The following is an 18,438-nucleotide window of genomic DNA, read 5'->3' as shown; positions in this document are numbered from 1 at the left end:
CGAGTATCCCACAATGTTCAAATATTCCTCTGTGACTTATTTCAGAGAAATATTAGATCATCATAGTTCCTCCAATCTCTTTGCCTGATTTGTCAATTTCTTTCCTATTCTTATCGCATCGATATTTTTTTTTCTCAACGATCACTTTCTACGAAAATTTATTTGCTTACCGGAATTCTGTCCCCTTAAATTGCACGAAATCTCTAGTCAAGTGAAACGAACGTTTCGCCGTAGTTTCCAACCCCCTCCCCTGATCGCGTCATAGAAGTCGCGATTCCGCTGGAAATTGGCCGAAAGTTATTGCCCGGTCGATAGTTATCGATTACTTGGAAGTTCATTATTGCAAGTTGCAGAGTCGCGTTCGCGATAACAGGAGAGTTCCACGGGGTTGGAAGTGGGAAAGGAAAGCCGGTGCTCGAAGCACGTAAGGAGACGGAGTCTCGGAGAACAAGGCTGACTCTCGAGCGAAAAGGTGGGAGGGTAGAGTATAAGGGGGTTTTGCGAACGCAAGAAACGGGGTGGTAAAGAGGAGGGAAAATCGATCGAATATTTAGACCTGCTGGCATATCGACAACCAATATCTGCTCCACATTCGAATAATAGACTCGCGCCGCTGACGGGGCATCCTCCATGTTCCTCCTCCAACGAAACAAAGACCTATTAATGCCACTCGAAAGACACACACTCCCGCTCTCTGCTTTCGATGGACGTACCGTTAACGCGAGAAACGCATTCCATTAACGGAGACTGCTGTGTGACACACGGCTAAACATCGTTCTCCTTTCCTTCTATGATTTCCCTTCGCCGTTGCTAGATCGATCATGGATTAATGACTTCGTTGACACCTCGACGAGACTCTTGAATCTATCATTTCCTTCGAAGCGAAATAAGAAACTCGAATTTTCGATCTCTCTAATTCAATTTTTCACTTGACAATCGGTTTTCCTTGAAACGAACCACTGCGTCAGATGTGAAAAGGTATAAAGGAAGAGGGGGAGAAATTTGACGGAACGATTAAATCGATCGGGGCACGAAATTGGTCGGGTTGAAGGGCCACGTTATCCGGGGTAAGGTTGATGCAACGTTCACGCTCCTCGAAGCTCGTAGCGGACCGATCAACCCCGATGTTTCTGATACACGTTGTATACATGTAGGATTGGTAGGAGGAGCTTGTACGTGATTCAAATCTAGATTCGATCCTATCTGGCTCGCAAAAGCCCAGGGAGAACGGTATTGGCCCAAGAAATTCTTGGATCATGCTTCCTTTCTGTCTCCCTCCCCATCTTCTTTTCGTTTAACCTTCTCTTCTTAATTCAATTGTTTTATCATTTTCTAACATCCAAGGGAAATAACGTCTTTGTTTTTTCTTATTAAATTTAAATCGTTACATGTTTATTTATAATTTTCGCTTTTACCTACCGCTGCTCTTCGTATTACTATTTTCAAAAGACCTCGTTCAACCGTGTCCTTTTTTCACTACCTCGAGGATCGACGAAGCTTTCCTTTCCAGTTAGCAGCTTGCTTCCGGAGAAGTTGGTGTTTTCGTTTCTGTAGATATTCTAGATCTTCTTGTTCGCGCACTAAGATAGGTTGATGGTTTCCTTTTACCCGTCGGCTGTTTCTTGAGTAGCGAACTTGAAGTGCTTAGTTTTATTAAGCGTTAAAGCTTTCGGAATCTTGAACCTGTCGCGCTCCTCTTCCTGTAATTAGAATATAAGTAATTAGATTTTGCTTGTTACGTAGTTCTCAAGAATGCTCCTCGTTGTAATCTTATGATTCATCCTCTAATTTCTCGTAATTTAGCGTCATTTCAATCAGAAGGTAGCACGCAGAAAGGTATAGCGAATTTATGATTCGAGAAATTTAGAAAATAAAAATTACGTTCGAGAGGGAATTTCGAGGAAATAAATGAATCGTTGGTTGATATCGCGACCGAATTTCGTCGGACGCAATCTTGCTCGAGAAACGTTTCTGTAATGTATCCTTTTGTCGTTCCCTCGGGAAGAATTCTCCGCCATTATTACTTTCTCTGTAACCGGAGTACAATAATATAGAGGAAAATCTTTCTCTCAAACTTTTTTTTTCTTGTTATTAAAGTAGAACAAGTAGGCGGACGCCAACGGTCTGTCACATACGTCGTGAAAAAAAAACTGTGACAAGAAGCTTCTGGTTATAGATATATAGGGAGTCTTTTATCACTCGAGGGTTCTTTGTCTCGAAAAATTCGTGGCGAAAGGAAATCTTTCACGATATATTGAGGAAAAACAACAAACGAAACGAGAACTACTTTTAAAAACATATCAACGTATTCGAGAATGAACAAAAATCATTTGAACAATTACAAAATATTTGTAAGTATTACTGAAAAAAATATACATATTTATTTCTACCCGGTAGGTATAACGAATCTGGTCGAATACAGGTTTCCACCCTTGTTTTTTTCTTTCGCCGACTTTGCGCCCGGAACGACTCTCTAAGCAAGAAAAATATTTCTCCTCCACCCCCTTCTGACCCTATCGCTTCTTTTCCTCTCTCCCTCTTTTTATTCCGCTTCCGGAAACTCTGACTATCGTCGTCGTTATCGTCTTCATCGGGGAAGTCGAATCGTGGAAAGGGTTTATGACTCTTTGTGACGGAGTCTTCGCGGAGAGTTTCTCGATTCTGCTTTTCCATTCTACACGATTTCTCGATTCTCCGTTTAATTCCCTTTGATTTCCTGCACCGAAATCGGTAAGGTTCAGTTGCATGGAATTGATTACGTGGAAAATTTCGTGTCATTTAGAAATGTGACGCGAATCATCGCCAAGGCGCACGCGAGTTTGAACGTAATCTCGATGTAGCACCACACGTCCGCCACTAAATTCGAGGCTTCTGTCTACCTTGTATAATTCGCGGCGAGATAAGATTAGGGGGGGTGGCGAGAGAGGGTAGAAGACACCCCCATCGGTTAGATACAGGTCCACGATTTAGTATCGTGGTGTAATGATACGTTGAGGGGCAGAGTTCTGTACTCTTCCTCGACAGCGATCGGTGCCTGATAACCCGACGGAATATTAACGATTCTGGTTATCGTTCAGGGACCTCAGAATATCACTAGATTTACAAGACGCTCCCTAACCGAAGCTAAAATACACTAGGCTCATTTGTCTGCGGAATGAAGGAACGAAATTTTTTCCTCGGTACCTGACGTTTTAAATTAATTTTATGTAAGCTAACGTAGAACGATTCCATTATCATATTTCATTTCGATCGTGGCATTTTATCGAAATCGCGGTGACATTAAGATTTCCGATTTCCAAATGGAAGTTTAAAGGTTCGCCATACGAACACGAAGTTTGCGTGCATCGATGGTTGGACATTTCCACGATAACATATTTGTTTAAATTCCAACGTGCTCAGTGAGTCGATTCGCTGTTCGAAGGGAAATGTTGCCCGTAACAAAATGCAGCCGCTGGAAATGTTGTAATGCACGATCGAGAACGGTGGTGAAATGCTTTTAACAGTGCGGTCGTATTTTATGCACCATCGTACCAAATTAATCCGCGAACGGTTCTGAATTTTAATATTTCATCGAGTAAAAACCCTCGAGGCATAGTTTTAATACCGCACTCGTGTTACATTTTATAATCGAACGAATATTTTATTTCAAACCTCTCGGTTCTTGTTTTAAATAACTATTTTCTTTTTTTCTTTATCTACCAAGGCAATATTTTTCTACGAGTGTGCGAACGATCGATAGAGGATAAAATTCAAAGCAGTGACAATGAGGTTCGTTAGAAGTCGTAAAATATGAGCCAATATTTGCATGAACCGAGTGAAAGAAATCGCGACCGTCTCACGAACTCGTTTTCCATTCGATCTTCCGCTACTCCGAATAGATCGTTGATAACCGATACACGGTACGTGAGTTTGTTTTTAATTGATACCTGGAAACGACGAATATTCGTACGGAAAGCCAGCTTGGAAAAGCTGATGATTTATTTAGCGAATTATAGTGATTGGTAAATGGCTACACTCTTTGTTGTCGTAGCACCAGAATTCAACCCTGTTAAGAAATTTCAAGACAAACTCTCTGTTTTATAATTTTCTTTCATAACAGGCACCTACCGTGTAATATTATTCTTGATTGTTTAGAAAATTATTTCGCGACAGAATTTTCCGCGAAACGTGTCGCAAGGCATTAAATCGTTATTACAAATCTTCGTCCCCTTTAAATCAGACTTCACCGCGTGCAGCATTTATCTTTTCCACAATTTATGACGATTTCTTCGCGTTGTTATTGTTCGAAGATTAGTATACATTTATCAGAGGTTTGCACAATGAAACGCTCGAGGATTTATGAACAAATTAAACGTGAATTTACATTCAACACGATTACCCGTGTTGTTCCATCGAGACCGGTGTAAATAATTTCGATGGTAGAAAATCATTGAATTACCGCGACCGAGTGGAAATAGTTTGGCGTACGATGCCTCGGACGTTTCAGCATTTATCATTCCAGAACAATCTAGATAGGCGTGTTAACGATGTCCCCCGTGGAAGGGTGTTAATTGCATAGCCGCTTCGCAGGAGAGTACATTCCAGTCCCAGATACTCGAGTCTTTGTTGTCCCTTATGGCGTACATCTTGCTGCGATATTATCGATCAGTAATTTGAACACCCCCGTAGGGGTATTCCGTGAATTTACACCATACGTTGTTTGCTATTAACAAAATTCAAAGCTTAATATTTCGTACGTTTGCTTGAACAATTGAAACGAGAATAAAATTAAAAATTGTTTAATTTTATTAATCTGTGCTACGGTTGATAATATTAATTCTATACCCGAGGCTCTGATATATTATTGACTCGTACTACTTAAATCGATAGAGGGATGATATCAGGGAACAGACTGGTCATGTTTCATGGTAGATTACAATTTCTATAGAATCCTGTTGGGTAACTATGCAAAATTTAATCCAGGTCAATTGGTTTTGATGTTAATTGAAAATAGATATTCTATTATACATATACACGGAGAAAATTGATTACGTTGCAGTACTAATGTTCTGATTACAATTTGCAATTTCTATCGAGACGATCAGTTCAAATGAAATGGTATAATGAAAAAGTATTAAAAACGTAATTTTTATATCGTCTCTGTGGATGATTGAAAATAAAATATAGAAACATACCTAAATACGAATTTATTGAAAGAGACACGATTGTGTCGAGAACAAACTCGTTCAGCGATACTCCAAGGGCCACATCTGGCAAACTCTTGCCAGTAAGCATCGATCCCCGTGAAAACTCGCCAAACAGACCCGTGTGTTCTCTATAATTGCACCTCGACCTGATCCACCAATTACACACGGTAATTGCTATCTGCTCGTAAACGATAAAAGAAACTCCCTGTCGAAAGATTACCAAGAAGGAATCGCACGATTTTAGGCCTCGTGATTTAGCATCTCGACGAAGATGATGGCTGGGTTTGGAATTCTATCTTCTCAGAAAGAGATGAAGTGTATATAAATATCAAATTAACTTAACAATCGTTCCTTGTTAGTCTAACGAAACTAGAACGATTTTAGTATGTGGTGTATTAGATGATGAAAATGGTGGGAAGTAGGTGGTGAACGGGTGAAAAAGCGTTCTCCACCGCTGAAACTGACAAAGTTTCCCGGAGAAGGCTTAACTACCGCGTCGCTGAGGACGATGCATTGTCTCCTCGACGATCTCTTCTTCTTCGTCCCCCCGAAGAAGCTTCCTTCCTTCCTTCCGATCTCTGAAGAACCTTCGGAATCCCCTTTACACCCTGTGTCGACGGTTTCGCGCCTCTTGGCACGTTTCACCCTCGCCTACGTAATCCCGATCCCTCGGGCCTGCTCGAGTGTTTCGTGGCCCCTTTAAGCCGCCCTTTTTTTTTTTCTTTCTTTCTTTCCCTTCTGCCTCGCGTGGTACCCAGCCTCTTCTGCCACCCTTCTATCGCGACTCTCTATTTAAGAAGCGTAGAGTCCCAGCAACGGCTTCTTAAACGAGAATCGTGCTCGATCTCTTCGATCCATTTCCTCTACTTGATCTACCTTCCTGCTCGGCTCTTTTTCTCGAGACGTTTGAACTACTTTTTATTCTTTATTATTAAATAGGCCCGTTACTCTGGCCAATTCTGTGGAGAGGAATTTCTATTTAAAAAGGAATCCAAATTATCTAATCTTCCATTAAAATAATTTCCCATCCTGGGGAACGTGAAAAAGAATAATTCAGCAGAAAAAGAACAATACCAAGTAGAAATCCAAATGCCTCGTTGAGAAGCCATCCCATCGTAGACACTCTATTTCGATCGAAGATGAAATTACAAAGAGAATCGAAGCAGCGGATGGAAAGAGATCGTTCGGCTCCATTTTCGCAATTAAAATCATTTTAATTAAACAGCCGGAAAGCTTCGATCGGTTCGACGAACCGGAAAGAAAAAGATAAAAAAAAAAAGATGGGGGCGGTAGGGGAAAGGAAAGAAGTCGCGTCGGTGGATAAAAGCAGAAGCGACAGAGATAGGAAAGTGGTGGTGGTGGTGGTGGCGTTTCCTTTTTATCGAAGAAAAAGATTACCCTGCAATTTATGAAGGGTCTCGAAGAGGGTGTGTCATCGAGGCGAGAGCAATCCACGTATTCTACGTCGTGTTCTTTGAGCCGTGGCGAAAAGCAACGAGAATTTTATTCCCTCGAAAAGAAAAAAAAAATAGAAAAAGGACGGCCCCGCTTCGTGGCTCGACGCCCTAATTAATTGAAACACCGGTGATAAATGACGCGGTCGTGTGGCTGTTCGTTGTCCGACACGCTTGATAAATCGACACAGAACACGGAACAATCAGCATACTGTGATCGATATTTGAAGAAAATCGACGCGAAACGGAGACGACATATTTCTTGGCGTTATTTTCGGACATAGCTTGTTACTTTCAACCATTCCCTAGCTACGGCTACGTTTGCCAGAAAATATTTCCGAAATGATTTTATGTTAAACATTTTATCGAACGTTCGGGGCATCCCATGACATTGCAATATTCTGGTATCGAATAAAATAAAAAAACGTAGCATCGCCGCGACGATGTTGATCCGTCGTGCCAGGGAACGATCGCCACACGGATCTAGGCTTCGATTTTGAAGCGGTGCCAAGAGGAAAAACGGACAGGCGGGATCACGCGAGCGTAAAGTGTCGACGAGAGATAATCGCTTGTCGTCCGGATTTATTGTGATATACGCGATTGGCATACTTGTCCGCGACGTTTATTTTCGAACGTTTCGCGCGCCAAATTCTGATTAATTACGAAACAATCACCCTGCTATTTAAAGATTACAGAGACGCCTTGACAATATTTTTCCATCGTCAGTCTTATCTTTCGTTGATTCACAGAGACATCAATATTCTTTGTGTAATTATTTCTACAAATTTCACGATGTTTCTGGTATTTTTTTTTTTTTTATTTCACGAATAATGACATACAATATTAATGGTATATGTTTTTCATAGCAAGATACGATCATTCGATCATCATAAATGTGGTCGTAACAAATTAATAGCCATTTAATTTCAACGTCGTCTGCCAAAGTTTGGAATAATTTTACATATCATTATTTATATCGTCTTCCAGAAAGACGAATTGAGTTAAACAGATTTTTTCTTAATTTTCGTTCACAGGACTCCGGAAAGTGTACCCTTATTATTTCACCTTCACCACGTTCACAAAGGGTAGATGGGTCGGCGAGAAGATCCTCGAGGTATTCGCCAGAGAGTTTCGAGCACATCCAGCGGAAGAATACGAAAGATGCATTCGTGCTGGGACGTTGACGGTGAATTATCAAAAGGTGGACGTCGATTACCGATTACGGCACAACGATCTGCTGGCGAACGTTGTCCACAGGTAAGAAAGAAAATTAAATAATATAGTGTGCGAATTTGATCGTCTGATTTCAAACAAAACCTTGTTTTCTCTCACTTGTTCGAATAATTTCTTTGCGAGGAAGAAATCCAGTTCGACCAATCCCGACTCTTACCTAATTCATTTTCTGAAAAATTACAAATCCATTCGTCAAATCTATTAGGTCGTACCACCAGTTTCTATCGTTTCGTATTTACGTTAAAAGCATGTTCCTAAATGAAACGTCGATTTTTAAACGTCACTTTAGCAACGAAAGAGCTTCCTTACAATTCGTTTAACCGTCTGGCTATGACGGATTGAAAACACGTTTCATGAAGAAATTTATCGAAAGAAGTGATTCGAAATAAAATCATATGCTGTCGGTTACGAGTCGAGGTATATAAAATGAAATTTCGTCGAGAAGAACGATATCGTACGAGGTGATTTTGTAAACTGGAACGGTCCAAAGCTCTTTCAATCGAATGGCTTAACGAGCTCTATTTTTCTATGGTACAGGATTTTTCTTTCAATGCAACTCGCACGTTGCGTTTCTTCCCCCTCCAACGATATTACTTGTATCCTTTAATGAATCCCTTATAGCCGGTTTCGCCTCGTTATTTTTCTACGTCTTTGAATAATTTATGAGAATGTTAAGAAGATATTTTCAAGAAGTCCGCGAAGAGCATACAAAATAAAACTCTCCTATTTACATTTTATTGACTTTGAATCGCAGGTATGAGCATCAATATCGTTCATCCTTCTCGAGTCTTTAAATTAAATATCACGATTGCTTCCAATACCACAAATTTCGATTCCGTTTTATCAAGCTAATAACACCGGAGAATTATTTGTATTCTTAGCTCGGAAAATATCCAAATGTCCCGCAGGAGAAATTCGATCGTCAACCGCATCTGTTCTTCCTCGGATCCGGTGATCCAAGCGTCACCCTTGCCGCGCGATGTTATAATTAAAGGTCCAGAAGCGTCTTTGTCAAGGCAGCTCTGTCGAAATCACTGGTGCACGATGATATCGCAGCTGTGAAACAGGAACGTGAACGATGAAGTGCCGCACAAGTGTTTCGAAGTGCGAAATTATCGTTGGCTTCGCGAACAGGAACCACATGGTCTGGTCGAGTATCGCGGAGACATCCTTGGCACGGATACGAAGGAATACGTGCTGGAAATGTCGTTTAAACGTGTTCTGTTGCTCCTTGAGTTTTCCTGTTATCAGTCGGTACGCGACTGAGACTATCGTTCGTACATTTGTCACCTGTTAAAACGAATGTTCTTTCATTTCGAAGTATCCATAAGTATCTCGGGATCTCGACTTTGAAATCGATGGCAAATCGATTCAGGATGGCAAAATAAAGTTCCTTCCCTTAACGTTCTGTACTTTCTTATAAAATTTTTCTTTCTCACGAATCGCTGTCTTTGACGAAGAGCAGTTACCGTGAAACGGTGCAAGGTTGTGATTTTCGTCGCGTAAGTGTCGAGGATATCCGGGCAGAGAGGAAAAGTACAGCGGTGGAAAAAGGAGGAAAATTGAATTCTGAAATATGAATTTTTTCCACGTTGTTGGACTCATTCTTTTGAAAGTCCTGCGCGGAATGCTCGATGCAGTTGAGCGAATATAACGAAGAGTTCTTGGAAATGATTCGTTCCGTTTGACGTCGTCCGTCTCTGTTCCAGTGATTTCGAGTGTACGTCTTAAATGAATAATCTTTAATATCTTCCTATTATTCGTGGGAAGAAAATTACTCCCGAGTTCTTAGTACCAACGAAGAAACATTCTAGCCCGGAGATATGAATTATTAAAGAAATAAACGTGAAATTCAATTTTAATAAAAAGAAGCATAAAGACCTCTGTCTCGAATCACGTAAAATCATAGAAATCGGCAAAGTTTTGATAAATCCTATTCAAGTTTTGCGCGACGATCGAGCATTTCTTCAGAGCTCTCGCGTATCGCTGATTTGCATCTAAATCGTCGGCGACATTGAAATTATTCAATCGATCACATCGAACTCTTTCGTCGCGCATAATATCCAGGCCAGTGGCGCGAGAGCCTTCGCCGTTTGTCCTGGAATAAACGATGTATAAATGTCGACGTAAACGCCAACGGCGTAGAAATCGTCTCTACGGTGATCTCTTCGTCGTATCGCACAAAAGCCTCGATCAAAAACAGGAAACCGCGTTCTTGGCGCGGGTGAAGGTCGTTGGAATAGATCATTCGGGTCAGCCTGTGGCTTGTTGGCGAACAATAAAACGCGAATGCTTACGTCATCGGTTAAAGAAAGATCGTTTCAGTGAGATAACGTGTGTATTAATTACCACGGCGTTCTTGAATTAATTGCCCGTTCTGCCACGAATCAATTCCTCGATGCGAATGCAAGTAATAAAAGAAAAAAAGAACTTATCGTTTCCTCGTCGTCTCAAAGGTGAATTAACGTTTAGTAAGAATACTAAATATGAAATTTTCTTAATGTACCATCGGTACGAATAAATCAACGACAGTGAAATAGCCAAAAGAGAAATGAAAGGTTTAAATGAGACCTTGGCACAGTAGCTAGGACGTCTACTTTCAAACCCGAAGGTCCCGCTTCGAATACACCCGAATTCTCCTCGTCCGATGTTTTTCTTTCCATATTGTGACATTTTCTTTCCCTTATTTTCTAATCATCGTAACGTACGATCTTTGGATCGTTAATATTCGAATAATAATTATCAAATAGAATTCAGTCAGTGAAAATATCGATGGAGAAGGAATAAAGAAATAAGCAACAGCAGGAATAAAAATCTCGATTGCAATTCTGAAATGTAAAAATCGCACGGAATAATGACCGTTCGAAGTCGTCGGAGATAGCCGATGAAAATTAAAACTGTAGCTCGTTAGAAATCAAATGGATCGGATCGATAAGAAACCTGGCTCGCATTTAACAAACCTCAGGGAAGTAGAAGGACGAGGGTAAAATCCGATTTCCATGCCAAGAAGATTCCTCGTCGCGTCGAACATTCTAATCGTCGACGAGAACGCGTTTCCCTTCTCCTTTGGAAAAGGTACTTTGCCCGATTATCAACGACTGCGATAGGTCCCTGATATAATAGCTTCTTTCACGTTCGATTGACCGATATCTTCGACGAGACATCATCTTCTAACATTCATACCTCCTAACAAAGCCTTTGTATTGCCCTTTGAAGGTACGATTCGACGCGATGTTTCAGACTAACATTTAATCAATATTTTCATCGATATCTCTGCTCTATTTGAATCTTTCAATCATAAATATACAAAGTGATTCGATAATTTCTTATATTCCAATATCAATGCCAATAATGCAATGAAATCTTGTCTGCAAAAAAAAAAGATTGCTGTCTGAGCGAGTCTCGATGATGCTTTAATCACGTTCCACCGCATTTTGCAGCTATAGGTAAGGCTGCAAAATTATGGAAATGATATTCCAAGGAAATCGCCGCTCGTATCCGTGGGAATCCCTATGGGAGATGGTCGTTTACGTAACGAATTGTCAAACACCCATTCACGGGATAAACTTTCGGTGAAAGTTAGGCGACGCACAGTCCGACGTTCATCTCGGATTATTAGCGATCGGTGCTCTCCTTGAAATCCGGAATTTTAATCGGCTCTTAATTTTACTCTCGTCGTCATCCTTCCCTCTTTTTCTGAAACAGAAGACTGACTTTCCTGTAAGAATAATTAGAAAATATAGCCTTTCAATCGTTCGATGAAAAAGAGGATTTAATTGAGTTACCTAAGACAAGAAAAAAGAGAAAATAATAGTATAGAACGGTTGGTGTATGCAACAAGAAAGCGTTTTTAATTGCAAGTTTTATTTCTCTTTTCCTTCGTCGCGAAGAGTCCTCGAAACGGAATTTTTACTAGGTGGCTGGGATTTACGTAATTGTATCGCGAATTTCACGATAAAACGCGGCTTACGTAAAGTAACGGCCGAACATCGGCTAACGGGGAAAGGGAAGTTTCGAGGATTGTACGAAGGGACAAAGAGGGTCGGCGTTAATTTCGTCCATTTACGAGGGAGAGTTTCGTAGCTGGTCTCTCAGGGGAGAACAGAACGAGCTACAGGTGCAAGACCGAGAGAAATGTCAACTGCACTTTAATCACGTTTCGAGTGTTCCTTGAACAGTTTATTAGAGCCCGGCTTTTCCACCTTTATTATCCAACGCGACGTTTAACGAGCGAGCTTTAACGTTTCTAATCGCGTTTCAAAAATAGAACATTTTTTTTCAATATCAAACTATAGATGCGTCTGTTAATTAACGCGTTATCGTATGTAACAGTGTTCGGTGGAATAATTTTCATGAAATCAACGCTAAAATAGCAATTAAAGATTCAGGTCTGGAACGAGTGAAGCTTCGTGGAAATAACGTCATCGTTGGTTCCCTTGTAGTCGAAGGGGTGGCTCGAGGAGGTTAAGCGTGTTGCGGGTCGAGGGCGAATCTGAAGCTCGACGACAGGTTGATTTATTAGCTGGAATCGTGTGCGCGATGATATCTGCAAGGGTTGCAAGTCGGTCGTTTTTGGAGTTACACGATATCCGTTACGATGGAGAGAAGCCACCCTCCCTTACACGGTTATCCTCCACGATCTTCACCCCTTACGGTTCTGACCTTCTGCACACGCAGTCATGCACGCATTTCGGCATCGATCATCGTCCTGGTTACTGTGTTTCGAACAAAGCCTGGCCTCGATTAGTACGTTCAATGTTATCGCTGATAAATAATCAAAGATGAGAGTAATAAGAGAATGGCGAAGGCTAAGAAATTTGAAATGGCAATTTGAAGGATTCTGTTTTTTATAAAATATACCAGTAGCTAGATGCTGGTTTTCGGATCACGATAATCGTCGAAGAGGAAATCGAACAAATCCACTCCTCTCTTTCTTGTAAGAACGTTCAACATTTCCAATTTCTCTTATCTTAGCCAAGAATCAACTCACGTTCCCAAGCATCTTCTTCCTTTCCAGAATTCAACGTAGCCCCGTTCCAACATTTCTCACCCTTCGTGTTAAACGCTCGAATCCGCTGGTCGTGAACTCGATCGAATATTTTCAGCCTTCTCGACTTGCAGCTGGTGATCAATCTCTCTCTTTCTCTTTCAACCCTAATCTCGACAAGTTTCTGGCTTGTTAATCGCGAAGGTGTGTTTCCACTGGTATCCTTCCCTCGACAATTCCTTCGCATTCACATTTGTTCTTCGTACAGGCATTTCCTCGATTCTTCGGATCGCAAGTAGGAGTCAAAGGGGCAGCCGTTCACAAAGGGCGTCGAATGCAGAGAAACGAGGACTTGCCGTTTTATTTCTCTTCTTTCTTTCTTTCTTTGTTTTTTTTTCTTCTAAACGTTAAAAAAGTATCCTCGAACTGGTCCCTGGTGGTTGTCTTGCGATCGTTTTTCTTCACCTGTCCCTGGTCGAGTCGCTTTTGTGCGGCGTTCCTTCGATTTCCACGGTTTTTCACCGGTAGCAAGTCGATCGTATTGTTCCCCGTACGTTCTCCTCCGCTTCCCTTCTCTCCTCCCCAGTGAAAATGGAAAAAGAGAACGATCGTACGGTGTTTGTATCGGTGCTCGATAAAAGGAAACGCTCGAGAAAGAAGCGAACCCCCTCGGCAGAGAATGAAATCGTGGATTCCGCGTGGTGAACGATCGAGCTTCTCTTCTTGGTCCGCGCTTGTTTCGAAATTATGCGCTTTCTTCGTTGAAGAATCGCGCTTGTTCGATTCTGTTCATCGTTCGCCGTGTTGAAACGATAGAATGATCCTCTTGTTGATAATTATGATGGATAAATTTTTCAACGCTTTTCCTCGAACGTATCGTACGTTTCTCGAGAATTTCTCGACGAATTTCTAGGCTGAGCGTTGCCGAATTGAATTACGACTTGGGTGGTATAAATTTGAGGGAAGGGTTAGAGAGAGAGGTACACAAGAAGCCCGGATTCCTTCTTATCCGCAACTTCCTGAGATGGCTGCCAAATTCAGCAACAAGTTCACCTCCGTAACGTTGTGCTCTCGAGATATCCTGCTAGCCACGAAGACGACCATTCTCCTGTTGCAACTGAAGCATCTTTGAACGATTCCTGGTGTGTATTTCTTGGCAGCCACCTTAACCAAACGTTGTCGCCGATGCTGCTACGTCAATTTTAGCAACAAGTACCAGTTTCCGTTTCACTTTCCGTGCTCGCAGCTTTGCTCCACAGCCGAGCTGTCAGCCTCGTGTTTCGCGATAAAACCAGCCCCGACGTTTTATCTGGGATCGGTCAGCCTTTCTTATCGCGAATGCACGAACCTTATTTTCTTGCGTTAATTAAACGCCGCTTAACGCTCGCCACGGATCTTTATGGCTCTAACCCGGAAAGGTCTGAACAGCTTCGGCAGTAGAAGGAAATAAAAGTTTCCCTTCGATGGATCAAAAGGATTTGCGACAGTTAACGAGCGGCTTGTTTTATGATAATTGTTAGACGAGGGTTCGTGATTAATTGATAATCAAACGAAGCACTTCTATTTTCTTTTTGTATTGAACAGTTTTCAACATTGATTGATTTATGATGACTATTTTTTTATCATCATTGAATCCTTAATTTTGTAACTTTCATTTGGGGTCTAAATGACCATGCATCCATCGAGCTCTCTCTCATAACTGTCCAGAACAGATTCAAGCATAAAGACTGCTCAATTTTAATTTCATTCTCGATTTACCTTTTGATTCGTTCGATCAAAGCTTCCACTTTGTTCTTTTACCAATCAAACGAATCCAATTTGGCGTGCGTTTAATTACAACCGACTAAAGATTCTTTATCCTGTTCGATTTACGAAAGGACTCTTCGCTTGTCCAATTATCCCACGCTTTTCTTGTTATTGAAAGATACTCGATTGTTATGGTATAAAAAGGTAAATACAAGGGTGAGTTTCGTTATCCTGCGTGTGCTTATCGGACAGATCGCAATTCTGCGATCTTGGAAACGAATAATCGTCCCTCGTCGAGTTTATTTTTATTCTATGAATTATTCCAAGTGATTTCAAGTTGAAGAGAGTTGGATAAGCCAACGATCAGGAGGCTTTATTACAAGGAAGTTTTGTAATCCGAATGAAATAATGTCCCAATAATTAACCGAAATGAAATAATATTTGTTCGCAATTATTTACTATAGATCAGAGTGAATTCTCGGTAGAGGGTTACCAAGCTTCTAATGACCTAATTAATTACCGTGTCCGACGTGACGGAAGCGGATCGTCCACCTATGAACCCGTTTCCGGCTAATTGAATTATACTCCCCAATTTCCCATATCACCAGGGAGACAGACAGCCAGGATGCAACGGGCACTGTCTTGTCGGACGATCTACACCGATACAATTGAATATTATTAAAATTCTGCGAAACAGTACAATGCGCGTGTCCACTCTATAACCATCAACGTGTTAACTAGCTGGTCATAGACGCGTCGTCGTCGCGACGGCTGACATTTGAAAAGTGCAACACTCGCCGCGTGTCCGAGCGGCTCGTTGCACCTTCCAAATTTAACGCGGCTCGCATACCAATGCACGACACTCCATCCTCCGATGAAATATGCACGACTATTTCGTGTACCAACGAAACGGAGACAGCTGCTTTCGAATCGGTAATCGGTTACGTGAGATCGAATTTTGAAAAATAATTTTTCTTCTCCTTTTTTTTCTCATGGAATATGCAAGATGCATGCAATGTAAAATATGCAAAATACTTTGAATCGTCCGGTGAGAGGTAATATCATATTTTATATAAAACATACAAATACGATGAACCGCGTAATAATTATTATAGACTAGTTATTAGCAATTATCTGCTGGTGGTTCGTCCCTCAGCTCGAAAAGCGTTTTCGTTATTCCGGCGTTGTTCGTCTTGTCTGCCTAGTTCCCGAAATAAATCGTCCAAGATGCTGCCTATTCGTGGCGGAAACAGACTGGTTCCTTATCCGTGGATGGAACGCGAATTTTTCTAGTCTATCTTTGCTCCGATTCAATTTTCATCCGCCAGATAAATTTTCCTGTATTCCTCTGATTTTAGCAAAAATAATCACCGAAATGGAATCGATATCGAATTGAAATTTATACCGCATTATTTCCTCGACACTTTCGATTGGTACCGTTCCCTTCTCGATTCTAAAGTACAATTTTTAACGACCCATTGACTGGAAGGGTTAAACCTGAATCGTTGTGGCAAACGGGCTTCGATTAGTTCAATCATAACTTGAGCAATCAGAAGTTGTGCTGCGAAAGGACCTTCGTCCTCTCGTTGTTCAACCTGCTGATAACAACGAAGGAAACTTGTCGAGATAAGGGATGCTCGTGGTTATCCGAGGAGGGGGTGGAGAATGCAAAGAGGTCGAAGCCAAAATCGTTGCTCTGAATTCCTCTTCCCTTTCCCCTTCAAATCAATCTAACTTGTTCGTTTGTCCTTTTGTAATTAACACTTATTACTCTTCTAATTTCTTTAATTGAATCCATCGTTGGTAAAGAGTGACGTGGTACCTCTCTTGGTTCATTATTTCAAGAACGTTTCTTCATCAAATTTTAAAGGATAAAGTGGTTCAGAGCTGTGTAATTTTATTGCACATATACATACATGCAAATGTGACCTTATTTAACGTGAGCTTGTAACTCGTAACAAAACAAGGGAGAGAGGATCTGTCAAGCAACGGGGTTGAAATATTCTCGTAATATCTCGAAGCACATATGTGTATTGTACTCTTTTTTTTTTTTTAAGTTCCTCGTCATACTCTGCGGGCTATTTACGTGACGTTGAAATACACTAAACATCTCCTAACAGGGACTGATGTACCCATATTACCGAAATAAAAATGAAAAATTCCACTGGAAAAATCTGCAAAGGGAAGAAGAGTTAGTCAATGAAAAATGTTTCGATATTCTTGACCACTGGTGAAGTTCCAATATATCTACTTACACATGAAAGATTTCTATTTATACTGGCACAAACTACAACGTAATTTTCACTTAACCAAACAAGAAAATATTTTGGAAAGATGTTTCGTTTCCACGAGAGATATGTTCTTCCTCGTTCTTCAGTTTTCTCGAAGATAAAGAATCTCGAAATTATTTATAACAACCGTCCTCTTTGATACGTTCTTACGTAATACGTTTCGTACAAACCGGGATACTATTCAACGCGGACATTGTCGTTTAACGACCGTCAGCTTCCATCACGCGTATCCACTAGGATTCTAAATTAAGCAACGAAAGATAATAAATAAGTCGATCTCAACTTCTGAGATCGGAGATCAGTGCCAGAAGTATACGAGCCAAACGGTGTGAAAATTTTACCTACCGTGAAAAAGTCGTCAAATTGTTGCAGATTTACGAACTTCTTCTTCTTCTTCTTCTTTTTTTTTTGTTTTAAATAAGAGTTTCTTCAAATTTCGCACGTATATTCGATCGTAAATAAAGTTAACTATGCCCCATTAATAAGCTAACAATTTATATACTGTTAAAAAAAAAATTAATGAACAGAGAAGTGTTGTTTGCGGAAGTATGCGGGAAATGCAAGGGGAAAATCGAAGCCGTTCCTCTTCAGCTACGCCAGCTACATGCGCGGAACTTCCGTGCCACGGTTTAACGGACTTCCGGAATTTCATAGGCGAAAAGTTACTTTGGCTCGTTTAACCAGCAAACATGATTGCCATTGAAAAATTAGATGCGTTATAATTAATAATTTGACGAGTATATTCTTCTCCATTTCTATGGGGAATATTTAGCGCTACTTTAAAATTGCAAAGCTTTGTTATTAGGAAATTAAAAAATTCAATTTCTAGTACCGCTTTTAATTAATGCGAATAGAATGTCAATGTATGAAAATTATATGCAAAGAGGCTGACGTTTTAGATTGCAAATGTTTCAAACATCTCGTTTCTATCCTCTCACCGCTTAATGAAATTTCGGACCGGAAACTGCTTTCAAAATCTCGTTTCCCTTTTGAATTACTAAAACGCGATAAATAATTTGTTACACCATACGCGATTCACAAGCATAGGCTTAAAACACGTCAGAATTTTGAAATAGAAATTATGAAAAAGGAAAGGCCCGATAAATCGATTTGGCTGTCGAACTTTTAATTGTTACCTCGGTGTTTGCTTTATCGTCGAACGATCGAAAAGTTTCGAAGCTTCATCGATATCAAGCTTCTTTGCTGTTTAATGATAACAGCTACTTATTCCGACTGAGGTAATTATTGAAACCCTCGGAAACAGATGAAAATTATATCGAGGTTTAGTTCGATTGGCGATGAAAATCGAAACGAAAAGGAAATTGGATTATCTTCGACGAATCTCCTAAAGATTGTTCGTTTTCCATTGAAATTATTCAGTAGCGAATAAAATCAAACAATTAACTATGGCTTCGCTGGCAGCCACTGAAAAAAATCATCTTCTGAAAATTACCCGCGTTGGAAAAGCGAGGAGAATCTTTCTGCCTCGACAAAGCTCGAGGAGAGAGGAAAAGATGCGACGCGACGCTGGGAAACCGCGC

General features: G+C 40.7%; 1 protein-coding gene across 3 annotated transcripts in view; it reads left to right on the top strand.

Moving 5' to 3' along the window:
• LOC117602260 (pseudouridylate synthase RPUSD2) overlaps positions 1 to 18,438 on the top strand; it is an 89,583-nt gene that overhangs the window by 61,422 nt on the left and 9,723 nt on the right. For all 3 annotated transcript variants that reach the window (XM_034320044.2, XM_034320035.2, XM_034320043.2), the window contains one exon: positions 7,675 to 7,897. In XM_034320044.2, the coding sequence (XP_034175935.1) occupies positions 7,675 to 7,897 (223 nt within the window). The remainder of the gene's footprint in view (positions 1 to 7,674; positions 7,898 to 18,438) is intronic.

The sequence above is a fragment of the Osmia lignaria genome, chromosome 13 (genome assembly GCF_051020975.1).
Source record: "Osmia lignaria lignaria isolate PbOS001 chromosome 13, iyOsmLign1, whole genome shotgun sequence".
NCBI lineage: Eukaryota > Metazoa > Arthropoda > Insecta > Hymenoptera > Megachilidae > Osmia > Osmia lignaria.
This window is presented reverse-complemented; position numbering and strand designations above follow the sequence as displayed.